The 20,259-nt window shown below is 39.1% G+C and overlaps 1 protein-coding gene across 5 annotated transcripts in view; it reads right to left on the bottom strand.

Annotated features, from left to right (window-relative positions):
• The window catches only part of CPQ (carboxypeptidase Q), a 514,519-nt gene that overhangs the window by 318,604 nt on the left and 175,656 nt on the right, over positions 1–20,259 (bottom strand). For all 5 annotated transcript variants that reach the window (XM_057734219.1, XM_057734220.1, XM_057734216.1 and 2 more), the window contains exon 3: positions 17,639–17,846. In XM_057734219.1, the coding sequence (XP_057590202.1) occupies positions 17,639–17,846 (208 nt within the window). The remainder of the gene's footprint in view (positions 1–17,638; positions 17,847–20,259) is intronic.

Below are 20,259 nucleotides of genomic sequence, written 5' to 3'. Positions count from 1 at the left end.
TGAGCTCCTTCCGGAAAACCAAATGATTAATTCCAACAAGTACTGCTCCCAATTAGACCAACTAAAGGCAGCACTTGAAGAAAAGCGTCCAGAATTAGTCAACAGAAAATGCATGATCTTCCATCAGGATAACGCAAAGCTGCATGTATGTTTGATGACCTGGTAAAAACTGTTACGGCTTGGCTGGGAAGTTCTGATTCACCCACCGTATTCACCAGACATTGTACCTTCAGATTTCCATTTATTTCAGCCTTTACAAAATTCTCTTAATGGAAAAAACTTCAATTCCCTGGAAGACTATAAAAGGCACCTGGAACAGTTCTTTGCTCAAAAAGATAAAAAGTTTTGGGAAGATAGAATTATGAACTTGCCTGAAAAGTGGGAGAAGGTAGTGGAACAAAAGGGTGAATACATTGTTCAGTAAAGCTCTTGGTGAAAATGAAAAATGTGTCTTTTATTTTTACTTAAAAACTGAAGGCACTTTTTGGCCAACCCAAAAAATTTTCATTGGATGAAATTTTATTGAGGAATATAACATTCACAAAGTTTCAAAGCATCTCACCATAATTACAATGTATTTCCCCTACAAAGCGGAAAAGGTACCTCTCTAATGAAGCAATCCAGAGATACTGCCTTAGACAAGAGATCAAACTTAGCCTCACTAACAAGGAAAAGTGGTATTATTCATTTCCTTATGTAATACAATAGGAAGGACACAACAACATCCATATAGAATTCTTGCCAAAAACATTTCATTTGAATCTAATAACGAGGAAATAACTCCAAACTGAGGGACACTGTGCAAAACAGTTGCCCTATACGCTTCAAAAATGTCAATGCAATAAAATATTAAAAAGACTAGGGAACAATTCCAGATTTAAGGAGACTAAAGATACATGAAAACTAAATGTAATGTTATATCCTTGATTGGGTTCTGGAATTTTTAAAAAAGCAGGGACATTAACTATTGAGAGTGTGGAATAACTGGGGGTCTGAACATGGATGGAATTTACATTATATAACATTTATATAACAATGCTACATTTCCTAAATATGACAATGATACTGCATTATGTTAGAGAAGGTCCTTGTTCTTATGCAACATACACTCATACATTTATGGTTGAAATGTTTCATGGCTGTACCTACCTTATTTTAAACTGATTAGGAAATTGAAAGAGACCAAATGTGGCAAAATGTTAAATGATGAATGTAGATGAAGGGTATACGAGCGGACACAGAAAGCAACTAAAAAAAATAAGTTAAAATTCATCAATATTTAAAACTTCTCTTCACCAAAAGACACAAACTAAAAACAATAAACAAAAGAAAAGAATAGGTAAGGCACCAACTGAGAGAAAATACTTGCAAAACATATAGCTGACAATGGACTTGCATCTGGAATATATGGAGAACTCCTACTACTGAATAATTTAAAAACAACCCGATTATGCAATAGGGAAAAGACTTGAGCAGACTATTCACAAAGGAAGATTCAGAAACGATCAATCAGCATGTGAACACGTGCTCAACCTCATTAGCCATCAGGGAAACGCAAATTAACACTTCAGTGAGATGCCAATACATACCCACCAGAATGGCTAAAATTACACAGACTGACAACATCAAATTTCAGTGAGAATGTGGAGCAGCCTGAACTCTCACACATGGCAGGTGGCAATGTAAAATGGTACCATCTCTCAGGAAAAAGGCAATTTCTTACAAAGAGTATGTGAGTCATTTCATATTCTTTCAGCTTTACCAGAGGTTGATATTTTACCAAAAAGAAAGCTGGGGGGAAAATCTGTGATGCTTTAGAATATAGCTTCAGAAAATAGACATGAGTCAGTATATATCCATTTATAGTTGGTTCTCTATTCTTTTGATCTCAAGTGATTTCTTAATAGTAACTCATTCAACAAATATCTCGAGTACCTGCCACGTGCTGACACTCTCCTGTGTAGTGAGAGGATAACAGTGTACAAGAAAGACACAGTCTAGCCCTCGTGGAATTTATATTCTCGTGGAGAGACACATACTGAACAGGTAGAGAGAGAAGTTACCAAACGTTATTAGGCCTCTGAGCAGGCGGAGGTAAAAGAATTTGAGGGAGAGTGCTACTCTACTCGGGAGAGTCAGGAAAGGCCTGCAGGGAAGAACCCTTCACTTAAGATCTGGCGTTTAAATAGAACACTTGCTGCACGTTGGTCAGCAGGCCACTGATCACAGGTCTGAGTCACTATACCTTTGGCATTATATGCAAGAACAGTAAGGAGCATCCAAAGTGAGGTCAAAGGGGATAAAAAGAGCAGAACAAGAGTTTTAAGCGGAGACTGAGGGAGACTACAAGAGTGGGTTCCTGAGTTAAACAGGAGATAAACTGAACCAAGGTCTCCGGAGCCCATGCTGAGGAGAGTTCTGGAGCTGCTGCTTTTTAAGATGCTTCTGCTCAGGTCAACGTAGCTGCTTAGACCTGTCATCATCTGACGATGATAATGATGGAAACAACCATGATCAAGGTAAGACATCAGGCATGTAATCCACTGGTCGCGTCCCACATGTCATGGTCTACATCGAATGCGTGATCCCACATAATTCTCTCGACAGCCCTATGAGGTAAACAGTATTCTCCCCACGTTCCAGATGAGCAAACAGGTCCAGACATGAAACGAGGTATGTAAACTCACACAACCTCTAAGTGGCTAAACCTGCATCTGAATCCAGGTCTATCTAATTCCAAATCCCACTCTCTACATTGTTACCTTTGCTAATCTCCAGTCTTCCTGGCAGTACCTTCCGATTGCTCCTTTCTCCAGGGGGCTAAAGAAGCCAAAGGGTCATTTGGATGCTAGAGGACTTTTGGAATGGTCTTCAGCTTTGATGAGAGAGAGAGAACAAAAGCACATGCAATAGTAAAAGGCTGACTTGAGGCTACTGGGGATTATTTTGGTTCATATGCTATACTAGACATTTTTCAAAGGGCACTGCATAAGCAAACAGCATTGTCATAATCCTGAAACCTGAATTCAAAATGCATTAATTTCTTTTTACCACTAGAGATTCGGAAAAACATGCCATGGTGATATGGTTCTTAAGCTTCTGCTTTCGATAATCAGAAAGCTGGAAAACAGAAGGTGAACATTTATAAATATTTTAAAATTATGAATGCAAAATATCAACCAAGAATAAATTTTTATATCAAGGTTATAAGCAGATGAAAAATGACAGTCCGTACTAGGAATGCAAACAGACCATTAATTACAGCAGCCTCACAAAGCACCAAAGTAATAGCAGTTTGCAATCCTTTACCAAAATTTACATAACTATATAGTCTACTTTCAGATTCCAGAGATTCTATTTTTGATAAGTAGCAATTCAAAAGGTTAGTCACCTCATCTATATTATTATTCAACTTTTATGAATGTGAAATGGTGACACCTTCAATTTCCATGTGAGCAAATCTGATAGGCTGCCTCTAACTCTTCATTCATTCATTCATTCATTCATTCCAGCAATACTGAGTGCCAGGCACTGTGCACAGCCCTGGAGACCCTGAGATGAATAAGACGCACAGTACACCCCCAGGAGAACGTCCAATCCAGAAAGAGAAACACAACCCCAACAGAGTTTGAACAAACTAAACAGATGGAGATCAAAACGGCAATATGATGTCAGAGGTTGTCTCCCAATCAGACAGCAGCAATTACAATACTGATATAAGTAAATTAAGTTCTTCTTTCTCTCTCTTCCCTCCCTCTTTCTTACTTGTCTTCCTTCCGGACCTTGTCTTCTCCTCTTCTTCTTCCCTCCCTCCCTCTCTCCGTGTTTCCCTCCCTTTCTTCCTCTTTTATTCTGTAAGCATATACAGTCATTACTTAGCAAGACTATATAATAATGGTACTTTACATGTATGCAAAACATAACTACGTGTCAGGCAATAATAATATCTCAGTTAATCCTTACAAAATGCCCAGAAGAAGGTACAATTATTTCCCCCATTTTAAAGATGAAACTGAGGTCCAGAGAGTTTACACAACACGCCAAGGTCACACATCTGTCAAGAGGCCAAAGACCCAGGCACTGTGACTCCAGAATTGGAGCTCTGAAGTACATTGCCCTAGTGTATCCATTACCAGGTAGTATGCCTGTCACACTACCTGAAGCAATAATAAGAACTCAGTGATTAAAGGACACTCTGGAATTTCTAACAAAGGCCTTCTAAGCAAGAATCTGCCTTTCATAAACCAGAGAGAGATGAGGAAAAAAAAAAGGATGATGAGAAGAAAAAAATGCAGTGTTCATTGTGGGTCTTCTCTGGTTTCTCCCCTTAGGAGCACAGAGGCCCTCCACCTGCATAAATGATGAGAATTGGCATTCTGCTTGATTACTGTGCATCTGTTATGAGCCTCAGAGTGAATTAAGGAAAAACAAAATAAGGAAGGAAAAGAACTTACTAATTGAGGCTGGCCCAGTTGTACCATTTTGAATCACGGTGATATTTTCCTTATTTTGTAATTACCAGCAGGCACATATGCCCCCCAAATTGCAAAAATATTTCAAAACAACTTAAATCAGGCTTGATAGCTAATTATGCTAAGGTCACACCAAAGAACCAAACCACCAGGGCATCAAAAATCCAGACAGCATAAGCATAAAGTAGCAGCATTAATTTTTCTCCCATTAAAAAACAAAGGGAGGGGGACACGCTTTTTTATTCTCTGAGAATAAAATGGCTTTTAAAAATCATCCAAAATAGATCTCTTAAGACATTTCACCTCTGCTCTGAATGTCTTAAACTGGTCCTCTGATTACAAAAATGTTCATGTTAAATCTCATCAAGATGCCTTCTTAAGATGAAGAACGTTTTATAAATCATAATGGTTTTAATCAGAACCCTCTTTGAAGCTATTTAACTCTACAATGTAGCCCAACCATTGCTTCAACTATGCCACTTATCGACTCTGTATTAATTAAGTATCATTACAGGGATTGATTTATATACTTTCTCACAGCTCTCTCGCCAGATGGTCTAACATTCTCCCTCTCTGACACTCCATAAACATCACCTGGATTCACTCATCTTTCTCTCCAGCTGAATGTTTAATCAGATCTTAGTCATCTTCAAACTGAATTGCTTCACTTCTTCCTCCTCTTCACTATACTCTATCAACACACTACACAAAGGCCAAGTGATATAAAACATAAACCAGCAGTAGTTACAAAGCCAAGTTCTATCAAGAGCTCATTCCCACCTCAATGAATTCTTACTGAGTGTGGTGCTGCAGTTTTCACAGTAAAGTGAAAGGAGAGTCTTTTGCTTCCTTAGCTGATTAAAACTTACAGTTTGTGTTTAATCATCTGGGGCAATGTAGAAAATAACTAGGAAAAATGTATATTTGGCAATGGGAGTACAACAAACAATTTGGCCTCAGCAGAGTTACTTTCTGAATAGAAAAATTACTTTGCATTCTTGAGCTCGCAAGTTGAGAAAGCAGGAGGCAGAAGTCCCAAGGTGTACTGCACTGCAAGGAAGCCAGCCTAGGATTTTAAATTGCCTTGGGTGATCCAAAAAGTAGATAACAGAGTAATGGAAATGCTTAACTGTTTTTCTTACAAAATATAAAAACCAGACTAATGGGACTATCTCATAGCCACCTCAAACAAAATGTCTAAAAACCAAACTGGTCATGTTGCCTCCATATGGGCTCCTCTCCTGACCGCTGTATCTCTCCTCATTCTCCAGTCCCCAAGCTCGGCAGAGGGAAACTTGGAAACCATGGCAGACTGGAGAAGGCACATCCCACAGACAAAAAGGACTTGGTGGCTAACCCACTAGGCTGAAGTCTGCCTTACAGAAAATACAAGATGTCACCCCAGCTATAGTCTTTTCTCTAAAAACCACAAACCCTTATTTTTACATAAAACTCATGATTTTTAAATATTGGGCTAGACTGAATGCAGATTCATCCCTTGGTTTTCAATCCTTGACTTACTGTAAGCTTTGACTCCTCCTCCTTCCTCCCTTCAAATGCAATCAGTCCCCAAGTTTTGATAATTTTTTCATACTATCCCTCTGTACAGTCAGGCCACTCAAGATGGCTGTTCTCTTGCTCTCTGTACATCCCCTGCTCAGCCAGTCCCTGCTTCACCTACACCTACTCACATGACTATCCAATTCTGTTAATCATAGGGCTTAATCAGTAGCTGCTTAAGTGCTTGCCTCCTGCCCCAGCTGCTGGTTTACTTGGTAACTGATGAGCTAACCTGACATCAATCCCCCCTATAACTGGTAGCTTCCTTCTCCACCAAGTAGCAAAGACGGCTGGCGTGTCCTGCCTTCTGTCTGCCGTACACAGTGGGGTGTCACTCCAGGACTTTGCTTCACTCTTGTGAGATTTCCTATGCAATAAACTACTGACGTCTCTGTTGCCGTCTCCAGGCTCTTTCTTCAGTCTCGCGGCTGGGCAATTACAAGGCCTGCCGCGTACAGCCCAACACCCTCCTGCTGTCTCTTCCTCTCCGTTCCCATTGCCATCATCTATGTCCTCATTACTTCATATCTGTACCGTCAGATCAGTCACTTCCTTGAAGCACATCACCTACAGTCACCAGGTTGATCTTTCTTTTTTTTTTTTTATTTTATTTTATTTTATTTTATTTTATTTTTTTGGGGGGTACACCAGGTTCAATCAACTGTTTTTATACACATATCCCCATATTCCCTCCCTTCCTTGACGCCCCCCCCTCGATTCCCCCCCACCCTCCCTGTCCCAGTCCTCTAAGGCATCTTCCATCCTCGAGTTGGACTCCCTTTGTTATACCACAACTTCCCACTGACTATTTTACAGTTGGTAGTATATATATGTCTGTACTACTCTCCCGCTTCTTCTCAGTTTCCCCTTCACCCCCCGCCCCCTCCCGTACCTCGAGTTCTCCAGTCCATTCCCTGTATCTGCTTCCCTGTTCTTGTCACTGAGTTCATCAGTACCATTTTTAGATTCCGTATATGTGAGTTAGCATACAATATTTGTCTTTCTCTTTCTGACTTACTTCACTCTGTATGACAGACTGTAGTTCTATCCACCTCATTACATATAGCTCCATCTCATCCCTTTTTATAGCTGAGTAATATTCCATTGTATATATATGCCACATCTTCTGTATCCATTCATTTGTTGATGGGCATTTAGGTTGCTTCCATGTCCTGGCTATTGTAAAGAGTGCTGCAATAAACATGATGGTACAAGTTTCTTTTGGGATTATGGTTTTCTTTGGGTATATGCCCAGGAGTGGGATTACTGGATCATATGGTAGTTCTATTTGTAGTTTTTTAAGGAACCTCCAAATTGTTTTCCATAGTGGCTGTACCAACTTACAGTCCCACCAACAGTGCAGGAGAGTTCCCTTTTCTCCACACCCTCTCCAACATTTGTTGTTTCCAGACTTTGTGATGATGGCCATTCTGATTGGTGTGAGGTGATACCTCATTGTGGCTTTGACTTGCATTTCTCTGATGATGAGTGATGTTGAGCATCTTTTCATGTGTTTGTTGGCCATCTGTATGTCTTCTTTGGAGAAATGTCTATTTAGGTCTTCTGCCCATTTGTGGATTGGGTTATTTGCTTTTTTGGTATGAAGCTGCATGAGCTGCTTGTATATTTTGGAGGTTAATCCTTTGTCCGTTGTTTCATAGGCAATTATTTTTTCCCATTCTGAGGGTTGCCTTTTAGTCTTGTTTATGATTTCTTTTGCTGTGCAAAAGCTTTTAAGTTTCATGAGGTCCCATTCGTTTATTCTTGATTTTATTTCCATGATTCTAGGAGGTGGGTCAAAAAGGATGTTGCTTTGATGTATGTCAAAGAGTGTTCTGCCTATGTTTTCCTCTAGGAGTTTGATAGTGTCTGGCCTTATATGTAGGTCTTTAATCCATTTGGAGTTTATTTTTGTGTATGGTGTTAGGAAGTGTTCTAATTTCATTCTTTTACATGTTGCTGTCCAATTTTCCCAGCACCACTTATTGAAGAGGCTGTCTTTTTTCCACTGTATACTTGTGCCTCCTTTGTCAAAGATAAGGTGCCCATATGTGTTTGGGCTTACTTCTGAGTTCTCTATTCTGTTCCATTGATCTTCCTTTCTATTTTTGTGCCAGTACCATACTGTCTTGATCACTATGGCCTTGTAGTATAGTTTGAAGTCAGGAAGCCTGATTCCACCAACTCCATTTTTCCTGCTCAAGATTGCTTTGGCTATTCGGGGTCTTTTGCGTTTCCATACAAATCGTAAGATTTCTTGCTCTAGTTCTGTGAAAAATGCCATTGGTAATCTGATCGGGATTGCATTAAATCTGTAAATTGCTTTGGGTAGTACAGTCATTTTCACGATGTTGATTCTTCCAATCCAGGAACATGGTATATCCCTCCATCTGTTTATGTCATCTTTGATTTCTTTCATCAATGTCTTAAAGTTTTCTGCATACAGATCTTTTGCCTCCTTAGGCAGGTTTATTCCTAGGTATTTTATTCTTTTGGTTGCAATGGTGAATGGGAGAGTTTCCTTAATTTCTCTTTCTGCTCTTCCGTTGTTAGTGTATAGGAATGCAAGAGATTTCTGTGCATTAATTTTGTATCCTGCTACTTTACTAAACTCATCAATGAGTGCTAGCAGTTTTCTGGTAGAGTCTTTAGGGTTTTCTATATATAGTATCATGTCATCTGCAAAGAGTGATAATTTTACTTCTTCTTTTCCAATTTGGATTCCTTTAATTTCTTTTTCTTCTCTGATTGCTGTGGCTAACACTTCCAAAACTATGTTGAATAACAGTGGTGAGAGTGGACACCCTTGTCTTGTTCCTGTTCTTAGAGGGAATTCTTCCAGTTTTTCTCCATTGAGAACAATGTTGGCTTTTGGTTTGTCATATATGGCTTTTATGATGTTGAGGTAATTTCCTTCTATGCCCATTTTCTGGAGAGCTTTTATCATAAATGGATGTTGAACTTTGTCAAAAGCTTTTTCTGCATCTATTGAAATGATCATATGGTTTTTATCCTTCAAGTTGTTGATATGATGTATCACGTTGATTGATTTGCGTATATTGAAGAATCCTTGCATCCCAGGGATAAACCCCACTTGATCGTGGTGTATGATTTTTTTAATGTGCTGTTGCAGTCTGTTAGCTAGTATTTTGTTGAGGATTTTTGCATCTATATTCATCAGTGATATTGGTCTGTAGTTTTCTTTTTTTGTGACATCTTTGCCTGGTTTTGGTATCAGGGTGATGGTAGCCTCATAGAATGAGTTTGGGAGTGCTCCGCCTTCTGCAATATTTTGGAAGAGTTTGAGAAGGATAGGTGTTAACTCTTCTCGAAATGTTTGATAGAATTCGCCTGTGAATCCATCTGGTCCTGGGCTTTTGTGTGTTGGGAGATTTTTAATCACTGCCTCAATTTCTGTACTTGTGATTGATCTGTTCATGGTTTCTATTTCTTCCTGGTTCAGTCTTGGAAGATTGTATTTTTCTAAGAATGTATCCATTTCTTCCAGGTTATCCAACTGATTGGCATATAGTTGCTTGTAGTAGTCTCTCATGATGTTTTGTATTTCTGAGGTGTCCGTTGTGACTTCTCCTTTTTCATTTCTAATTCTGTTGATTTGCATCTTCTCCCTTTTTTTCTTGATGAGTCTGGCTAATGGTTTATCAATTTTGTTAATCTTCTCAAAGAACCAGCTTTTAGTTTTATTTATTTTTCTTATGGTTTCTTTCCTTTCTTTTTCATTTATTTCTGCTCTGATCTTTACGATTTCTTTCCTTCTGCTCACTTTGGGGTTTCTTTGTTCTTCTTTCTCTAGTTGTTTGAGGTGTAAGGTTAGGTTGTTTATTCGATCATTTTCTTGTTTCTTAAGGTAGGACTGTATTGCTATAAACTTCCCTCTTAGAACTGCTTTTGCTGCGTCCCATAGGTTTTGGGTTGTTGTGTTTTCGTTGTCATTTGTTTCTAGATACTTTTTGATTTCCTCTTTGATTTCTGTAGTGATTCCTTGGTTGTTTAATAGTGAATTGTTTAGCCTCCATGTGTTTGTATTTTTTGCAGTTTTTTTCCTGTAATTGATATCTAGTCTCATGGCGTTGTGGTCTGAGAAGATGCTTGATATGATTTCAATTTTCTTGAATTTGCTGAGGTTTGATTTGTGACCCAGAATGTGATCTATCCTGGAAAATGTTCCGTGTGCACTTGAGAAGAAAGTGTAGTCTGTCGTTTTTGGATGGAATGTCCTATAAATATCAATTAAGTCGAGATGGTCTAATGTGTCATTTAAAGCTTGTGTGTCTTTATTGATTTTCTGTTTGGATAATCTGTCCATTGATGTAAGTGGGGTGTTCAAGTCTCCCACTATAATTGTGTTACTGTCGATGTCCCCTTTTATAGCTGTTAGCTTTTGCCTTATGTATTGAGGTGCTCCTATATTGGGGGCATAGATATTTACCATTGTGATATGTTCTTCTTGGATGGATCCCTTGATCATTATGTAGTGCCCTTCCTTGTCTCTTTTAATAGTCTTTACTTTCAAGTCTAATTTGTCTGATATGAGTATTGCTACTCCAGCTTTCTTTTGACTTCCATTTGCATGGAATATCTTTTTCCATCCCTTCACTTTCAGTCTATATGTATCCCTTGGTCTGAAGTGGGTTTCTTGTAGGCAGCATATAGAAGGGTCTTGTTTTTGTATCCATTCAGCCAGTCTGTGTCTTTTGGTTGGAGCATTTAATCCATTTACATTTAAAGTGATTATTGACATGTGTGTTCCAATGACCATTTTCTGAATTGTTTTGGGTTTGTATTTGTAGGTGTTTTCCTTTTCTTGTGTTTCCTACTTAGAGAAGTTCCTTTAGCACTTGTTGTAAGGCTGGTTTGGTGGTGCTGAATTCTCTTAACTTTTGCTTGTCTGGAAAGCTTTTGATTTCTCCCTCAAATCTGAATGAGATTCTTGCTGGGTAAAGTATTCTTGGCTGTAGGTTTCTCTCTTTCAGGACTTTCAGTATATCCTGCCATTCCCTTCTGGCCTGCAGAGTTTCTGTAGAAAGGTCAGCTGTTATCCTGATGGGTTTTCCCTTATATGTTGTTTGTTGGTTTTCTCTTGCTGCTTTTAATATTTTTTCTTTGTGTTGAATTGTCGTTAGTTTGATTAATATGTGTCTTGGTGTATTTCTCCTTGGGTTTATTCTGTATGGGACTCTCTGTGCTTCTTGGACTTGGTTCATTATTTCCTTTCCCATGTTGGGGAAGTTTTCCACTAGAACCTCTTCAAATATTTTCACAGACCCTTTCTTGTTTTCTTCTTCTTCTGGGATGCCTATAATTCGAATGTTGGTACGTTTAAGGTTATCACTGAGGTCTCTGAGGCTGTCTTCTAGTCTTTTTATTTTTTTATCTTTTTCCTGCTCTGTGGCGTTTATTTCTTCCATTCTATCTTCCAACTCACTTATTCGTTCTTCTGCCTCAGTCATTCTGCTGGTTAGAGCATCTAGAGTATTTTTAATTTCAGTTATTTTGTTATCCATTGCTGTTTGTTTTTCTGAGTTCTTATGAACTGTTTCTTGTACTTTCTCTAATTTGTTATCGAGATTTTGTATCATTTTTACTATCATTACTCTAAATTCTTTTTCAGGCATTTTTCCTATTTCCTCCTCATTTATTTGGTCTTGTGGGTTTTTTTCCTGCTCCTTTGCCTGCATGGTGTTTCTTTGTTTCCTCATGGTTGTCCAAGCTTTTGGGGTTGCTTGTCCTGGTGATAGAGGTGTTTATAGAAGACTGTCCAAGCCTCAGACTAATGTCCAAGTATTGGATTAGACGAATATTCAGTCGGCTATGTCAGGTTCTCCGCAGCCCTTTCCGGTGTCCGAGGCCGTCTGCTGGTGTTCAGCTGGTTCTCTGTGGGAATGACTGTGTCCTTCCGTGCATTCCCAATGCATCTGTGGAGAGGGATGCACTCCACGTCTCTCTACTTCGCCGCCATCTTTTTTCCCCAGGTTGATCTTTCTAAAACAGTAATTCCCAACTTTAACGTGCATCAGAATCACCTGGAGGGCTATTTAAACCACAAATCCCACCCCCAAGCATGTTTTAATTTAACGGGCCTCAAGTAGGGCCTGACAACTTGCAAATCAATAAGCTCTCAGGTGAGGCTGATGATGTTCCAGGGACCATACTTAGAGAAACAGTGGACTAAAAAATTACCCTCCAACTCTAAGACAATCAATGATTCCCCATTTCCTCCACATTAAACTTAAAACTCCCCATTCTGGTACTATAGATTCTTCATAAAGCTGGTCCCTTCCTCTCACCTCAAAATTACATTTCTCTGATCTCCTAAAACCCTGCTCCAGTCAAACTGGCCTACTTGTGTATTACCCAGAGCATCATGCACTCCCGCTTTCTTGCCTTGATCATGTGTAGACTGCCTTTCCACCTCCTGCCTCTTGTTCAAGTTCAACCTTTTTACTGAGTACACCCAAAACCCACATTCTCAATGTAACCAGCCCCCATCAGACTTCTGCTACCTCTTCTCGACTCCTATAGCATTAGCTCTCCAGCTAAATCTAAAGTGCATGGAATTTAGAGCCAAAGCCTCTCTGTGTATGAATCCTGGTTCCTTCATTAGCTGTGCAACTTGACTAGCCATTTAGCCATTCTGAACCTGTTTCTCCCTCAGTAAAGATCTATTTCTATTGGGTTGCATGAAGAATTAATTGAAACAAACTATTTAAGCCTTTGGAGAAGCATAAACAAAGTAGGTGTTTAATAAATATCAATTTCCTGTCTTTGTCCCTTTCCCCAATCACACATTTAGCACTAAATATAAAATGTTTTACACTAATCATGTACATTTTAAGCTTACCCTTCTCTCTTTTAGTCAGATAGAATATTTCTAAGGAACGAAAAACATGTCTAATTCATCTTAGCAACCCTAGTGCCTGGCAACTTCTGAGCAACTGGTAAGCTCTCAATAAATATTTACTAAAAAATATGATTAATTTGAGAAATAATGTAAGGCAAGTGGTTCCACAGAGCAGCTTTCCTCTGTAGAAATTAAATCCCTTACAATTATATTTATCCTTAAAATATTCTCCTATGACAAAGGCAAATTGTATTTTACAAACAGAAAAACTAAAAAAAGATCTAATGGAAGTCCCCATTAGACAGTCCCCACTTGGTACTTAATATTGAACAAGAGAAAATCATTATAAAAGCATCAATGAAGGACAAATCTTCTCTTTGATGTAAATTTGAGCACAAAAACACTAATAACAGGAATACAGAGAAATAACGACCAAGAACCCAGAGATAATGCTGGCAACAGTTAATGGACTGCCTTTTGAGGACATCTGTCATGTAACCATGTGACTGTTATACTTCTAAAATGGCTGACAAATATTGATAATTGCATTGACAGGTGTCAAGTCACATTGGTGAAACACATTTCCTGTCCTTTAGGAGATTCTCTAATTTTGCCATCAAGTAGCAACAAATTACAGTTTCTATTCTGTTCTCCAGTGTTGCTGACTTCTCCACTACTCCTAAAAAGAAACCAGTATAACTCACTGCCATAGAGCTAACGGTGACTCAAAAGATCATTGTTTATGAATATTGGGGCAGAAAAAAAGATGTAATCTGGCATACTGGCATCTGGATGTTCCTCCAAGTACAGGGCACTTGGCTCTGTTTTCAATTCACTAGATAGAGGCTACACAGTCTGGTCAGAGAGCACTAGGAATCAGGTCACCTGGTTTGTTGCAAGAGCCCTAACACAACTGATCACATAACCTGAGACAAGTTGATTCCTCTGATAGTCATTTCCTGAGTAACCACCATGTATCAAATATTATACAAGATGATAAGGATACAGAGGCAAAGTGTATAATCCTTGTTTTCCTGGAACTTATAGTCTAGTGTCGAGTCCGGCAATTGAAGCAAACTGCACAGTTGTTCACCAAACTTGTTCTCCTTTCACAGTGAGCGCAAAGCTAGACCAAATTTCCCAGCCTCCATATAACTGCACTGTGGCTGGTGGAACATAAACAGTGAGGTATGCCACACCCAGGCCTGGCCACGGAAAGCCTCCTCCCTGATTATCGACTTTCTCTCTCCATCTCCTTATTTGCCAGCTGGATGCACAGGACCCTGCAGAGGACTCTGATTTCTTAGAGGTGATGGAGCCACAAGATGGAAAGGAGCAAAAGGCCACCCACTGAACACCCTCCTGGAATTATTAGGTCAGCAAGAAAGAGATTCCTATTGTGTGAAGTGTCTAAGCTGTTTGTTACAAGTCAGTCTACCCTACTGCAGCATGAACCCAAACTATTCCCAAGATGTTATGATGCAGAGTATGCCCAGGATGATATGGGATACCAAAAAGGGGTAGCCCACCTGGGCTGGCGTTGGATATGGGGGGGGGGCTCACCAGAAGGAGAAACACTTAAGATGAATCTTGAAGGACAGTGTGAGATAGTGAGGAAGCGAATAGAAGGTTGCAGAGGAGAAAGAATTTGCAAAGTCATGAAACTTTGAAGAAATGGGATACATTGGGGAAGTCTTAGTGATTCCTGACTAGTAGAGTGTGGAGTGATGTTGGGAGATGGAGCTGCTCAATATATATCTGCTGAAACAACTGATACAGAGCAGAACCTAGGAGATGTCGTAGCTACTAGAAATGATGGATAAGGAAAGAGGGAAAAAATAACCAAGGACCATCTAACTTGGCAGAATAGGTGGCATTCTCTTCACTGAGATAGCAAATGCAGGAGAAAGGTGAAAGAATGAGTTCGATTTAAAGAAAAGAAAAGAAAAAGAGAAGAAAAAAGAAAAGAAAAAAGAAACTGAGGTAGCTATGGAATACCAAATGATAAATTGGCAGGTAGTTAGATGTATGGACCTAGAACTCAGGCCGTGGTATGGACAGGAGAGGTGGGTTTGGAAATGGCTACAGTGTAGGTGCTGGCTGAAGTCATAAGCATGATGGGATTGCTCAGGTAGAATATTCAGAGTGAGAAGCCAGAGAAACAGGGAAGAAAAGGGAAAGTGGGAAAGGGAAAGAGCGAGAGCTAGAGAAAGAATATGGCAAAGAAGTCACAGAAGCCAAAGAGAAGAGATTGAAAAAGCAATAAATAGCAAGAAATGCTTCAGAATGGTGAAATAAGATGATGGCCTGAAAAATGTCCATTATGTTCAACTAGGCAGCTATCTGTGACCTTAACAACTTCCATTTCAGTACTGGGAAGAGCCAGGTGAAAGTAGTCTGGAGAGTGGATGAGGGATGAAGGATTACAGATAGGAATATAGAATACTCTGAGGAAAATTGGCTCTAGAAAACAATTAACCGGAGGTAGAAAAAGAGATTGTTTCATTTTAGTTTTCATTTTTCAAGATGGAAGACTTAAACATGTTAACATGCTGCATTCCCTGAACTCTTCTCTCTCTATCTGTAAAATGGGAATAATAATGCCCCTTCTGCTTGGCCCACTGGATTGCTGTCAGAACAAATCCGATAACAAGACAACATATGCGAAAGATTCCAAAGTACTATGTAGGGAGCAACGTTATTTTGTATTTATAAATGTTGAATTATGGAGTTATAAAAGTTGAGTCCACTGAAATACATCTGACTATAAAATCAATGAAAAAATTATAATCAGTCTGATCTAGAGATATTAAGAAAAATGCCTTTTGAATAAACACTACACACTGGCAACCCCAAATCTTAGAGGCTAACAACAGATTTCTAAGTCCTTTGCCAGACAAAATTCTTCTGGTGCTCCTAGGTTATAGCCTAGGTTTCCAGATGTCCTCATTACACCAGGAAAAAAATGCCAATGAACCCTGGCAGATTCCTGTGCATTAAGTCATCTGGGAATGTATTAGTCTTATGAGTAGAAGTTCTTAAATAAATATTTCTGGCATTCACCTAGTTTCACAAAGCAACAGACTAGCTCCATAATTTAGGTCTCATGAGCAGTGAAATCATAGTGAATGGCCACAAGTTGCTGAGTACGTTATTCGAAGGGGTGATTGAGGTATTATGGGAAGTAAGCTTGGCATTTCAGGAATTCCCTCCTGGGAAGAGTAACCATCCAAAAGAATATGTTCCAATCATTATTTCACTAGTCTCCAAAACTTTAAAGACTCTACAAAGAGCATTATTTTTAGCACTATGACATCAATGTAACTAGGTTTTCTCTCATAAAACTTCTGACAAGTGATCTTAGCGTGCCCCATCTTCCTCCCCTGGGAAGATATCTTATCCTCATAAAACCAAAACGTCCCTCTCCTTTTCTCTGCACTTTTGAACAACTCCTCTGACTGGGCTTCCTAGCTGCTGATGTCTCCTCAGTTATTTTCAAGGGCATAGGGTGCTAATCAATGAAGGTCAAGCAGCTGTGACTCCAGCGCCAAAGAGCAATTGTGCAGAATAAAGATGCCTTCCTTTACAAAAGATATTAAAGATCTAATCTTGAGACTCAAATAAACCCTATTTGCAATTATTTTTACTCTTTTTTTTTTTTTAATCTTAAGAGAGAGACCAGGCTACAATACTCAAATGGTGCTTCTTTTTCCCATGTTTCTCAAATATTTTATCCTTGATATGTGACGCTACCATATGTAGCTATTAGACTAGGCCCAGTGTCTGCAAGTCAATTTTCAGACCTTTTACCTACTGCAATGCTGAATTTCCTCCTAGGAATGAGGGTCAATAAAGCACTTTGCAATTACCTCAATCAGAAATACAAAGAAAAAGACAAAACTTATGTTGCCCTCAAAATAGACCTTTATAGATATCAAGTATCTTTCATAAGTTTACTTCACTCAATCTTAAAATAATTTTGTACATGTATTATTGTTAATTATCACCAATCGATAGAGGAGAATGCTGAGGCCCAGAGTCTTAAGAACATTCCCAAGGTGGTATGAGATTAACGAACTACTATGTACAAAATAAATAAGGAATAAGAACATATTGTATAGCACAGGGAATTATAGCCATTATCTTGAAATAACTTATAATGGAGTGTAATCTGCAAAAATACTGAATCATTTTGCTGTACACCTGAAACCAATATAATATTGTAAATCAACTATGCTTCAATAGAGAAAAGAACATTCCTAAGGCCTCATGGTTCTTCAGAAGCAGAAGCAGGTCTATATCCAGGGTCCTCTGCTGCCTCAACTCTTTCCACTACACCATAGATGGCCCCCATCATGTTACCAGCTTTATTTGTATTTCACTTCTCTAGCAACAATGGAAAAAAGCCTGTCTTCCTCTGAAGTCATTAGGAATCTTTGATGAAATGCAGACATGTATTCAGTTCTCCCTCCAATGAAAATACACAAAATATACTGGATATATAAGGAATGTTATGGGATCATCATGGACGTGGAAAGCTTTTTAAAGGAATGCACAAATGATGCTTGCAATCCTGAAAAGGCCAAAGAAGATATGACAAACAAATGACCAAATGTGGAATGGGGAAAAATTCTATGAACAATCAGTATTTTCATCTGACTGGTTTGTTTTTATTTCATAAGGGCTTCTCTTTGATGGAAAACCCCGGTTTTTGAAAGCATTTCAGGTGAATATAATGACCCACCTGTAGATGGAGAAGGAAGCCACGGATCGAATGAGGGATGCCAAAGCCCCCACTTTGGCAGCTTCCACTGCACCCTGGACGCGGTATTGCACAGCCCTCGAGTAGTTTGTATAAGGTTGATTGTAAACGACAATCTTCCCTCTTGCTTCTGGGGCCCTTCTCTGCAGTTCATCGAAAGAGGTCACCAGCAGGACTTCTGCTGTAATGCCTACAAATAAAAGTCATACAAGATTAATGTGTGGTTTCCGATCAGCCAGGTTGAATTGGCACACAAAAGGTCACACATGCTCTATCCACTACATCTGGCAAACTGGTTTGCAAAGATCAAAGCTTCAGAGCCATCTGCCACGGGAGAAAGATTGTGGGGGTTATCCAGTTTCCCAAGAAAGAGAAAAGGCATTCAAAAAATATAATATACAACTCATAAGGTTTTTCAACTCACTTGACCAGCTGCTATTAAATCACAAATTGCTTGAAAAGATATCTTTTTTTGCCTCTTTCTCACCCTAACAAGTCATGAGTTCCACAGAATGACACTAATTATTTATTTTTAAAAATACATTTTAGAAAGCTCCCCTTGGGATTAATGAAACACATATTTATCTTTTCATAAAACTATTTTGATACGTTGCTAAACAACCTTCATTGACATCATACAAAGGATGGCAGTTTATAAAAAATGTTCTTAAAAAGCCAATGATCTTCATAAATCCAACTTTTAACAAACGGTTAATGTTACCTTTCCCAAGAGCCACAAAAAGTCAGCTTGTTTTCTTTCCTTCTTTGTACCAAACCCTTTTAAAGAATGTGGAAACTTCCCATGCCTTTCGATTTATAGTACTTGTTCATCACCAAACATATCGCTATTCTTCAGATAAAAATTTTGAAGATGTTGTGTAATTGTACGATTATAATCCTGTTGTGTCACTTAGAAAGATGTGGCATCTTTCTTCATACCACAAGACTTGCCCAGATCTTCCTGATTAGGACATAAGGTTTCACAGCTTCCAAGCAGTCATTCAAAAACTGCCAAACCACTCAAGATTCAATTTGATGGAGTAGTTAGACGACAAGAAAAAAATATTTAGCAACAAAGGCCAGATGTAGTAGCTAAATATAACTATCTAAAATAAAGTGGCAGGCACCTACTGTTTTATGGCTTTAGCCACGCAATCATGAAATATGTCAGTAAAAAAAACAAGTATCAACACAGATCTGGCATACTTCTTTAATCTTGCAAACCAGAGAAATGGGTTCTTCCGGAAGCTTAACACATGTCATCAAAATAGTAACTGTTACTTGGAAAATCCTTTTAAAATGCACTGCAGGTATGAGAGAATTCTTTTCAATATGGACCCCATTACAATGGACCCTCCTGGCTGGCTCCTCTCTGATGTCTGGTTCCACCATCCAGACTAAATCTGTACCTTTACTTTAAAGTGACTATAGACCTATAAGCATATCTCCACCAACATTCAGAACTTAGAATTTAATTTATAATCTAAAGAAAGCAATGTATGATTATGAAAAGTAAGGAATCCACTAGCTCTTTCCCATGATAAATAGGTGTAAAAATACAAATAAGGGTTCAGCTAGACAGATTTTGAGATTCATAACTTTCTGAAACCTAGAGTTACCTTGAAATTGGACTGGTGTTATTGTTGGCATAGGACAGGAATTTTGTTGATGGTTTTCAGCTGTTTCTAATGAATAACAGATTCAATGGTCCACCCAAGGGGTGTCCCAGCAATGGGGTAATTTTGGCATCTGGATTGGAGCCACTAGAAATGAAGCCAAATTTCTATAAATTTTCATAGGCCACTGAAAAATTAAAGTCATACAAGGGTAGTGCTTCACTATAGTCTGCAGTTCAAGTTCTTTTAACAAATGTGAGTGATGGAGTCCGAAAGAGCCAAAACCTAACCTAGACACCAGCTGCCAATGCAAAACACTAGTAGCAGCTATACGTCAAAACCTATCACCATGAACTTGGAAGAAGTGTTCAAATTAACCTGTTTTCCTGAAAGCTTAGAGTCATCTCTGATTCCTCTGTCTTCTTCATCCTCCAGGTCTCATCAGTCCTCATATACTGATAATCTTACCCCTTAAGAACTGATTGAAAGCAGGTCCTCTGCTCCACCGTATCACACGCTCTCACATCAGGCCCTGGTTCTCTCTCTACTGGACTGCTGTGAACTTCTCCTCCTCCACCCACCACAGTGTCCCAGCCTCCAGTCCAACTCCCTCAAATTTAACTTGCACAGAACGGCCAGAGCGCACAACCTGAGCTGCTGAGAAGGCACATCAGCCTATGTCACCATCCCTTCGCCCCTCCGGCTCCACTGACTACCCATCACTCAACATACCAGTCAAAGCCCGTCTATCTCTACAGACACAGGCTCCCTTTTAGTTTAAATTCTACTGATACTAAACTTAAAGTTCCCACTCTCACCACACCAGTTTACTTCTCAGTGTCTTTGTTCACGCTACGGTACATCATGTCTTGTTGACCCCGTTCTCCTAACTTTGTCATGTGACACCTATTACCCCTCAGGATGCCATTTAAGAATCACTCCTTCCAATTCTACTCAATACTCTGTAATAACCTATATGGAGAAAGA

The sequence above is a fragment of the Hippopotamus amphibius genome, chromosome 5 (assembly GCF_030028045.1).
Source record: "Hippopotamus amphibius kiboko isolate mHipAmp2 chromosome 5, mHipAmp2.hap2, whole genome shotgun sequence".
NCBI classification, from domain to species: domain Eukaryota; kingdom Metazoa; phylum Chordata; class Mammalia; order Artiodactyla; family Hippopotamidae; genus Hippopotamus; species Hippopotamus amphibius.
The sequence above is the reverse complement of the archived record's forward strand: the minus strand, read 5'-3'. Positions and strand labels throughout refer to the sequence as shown.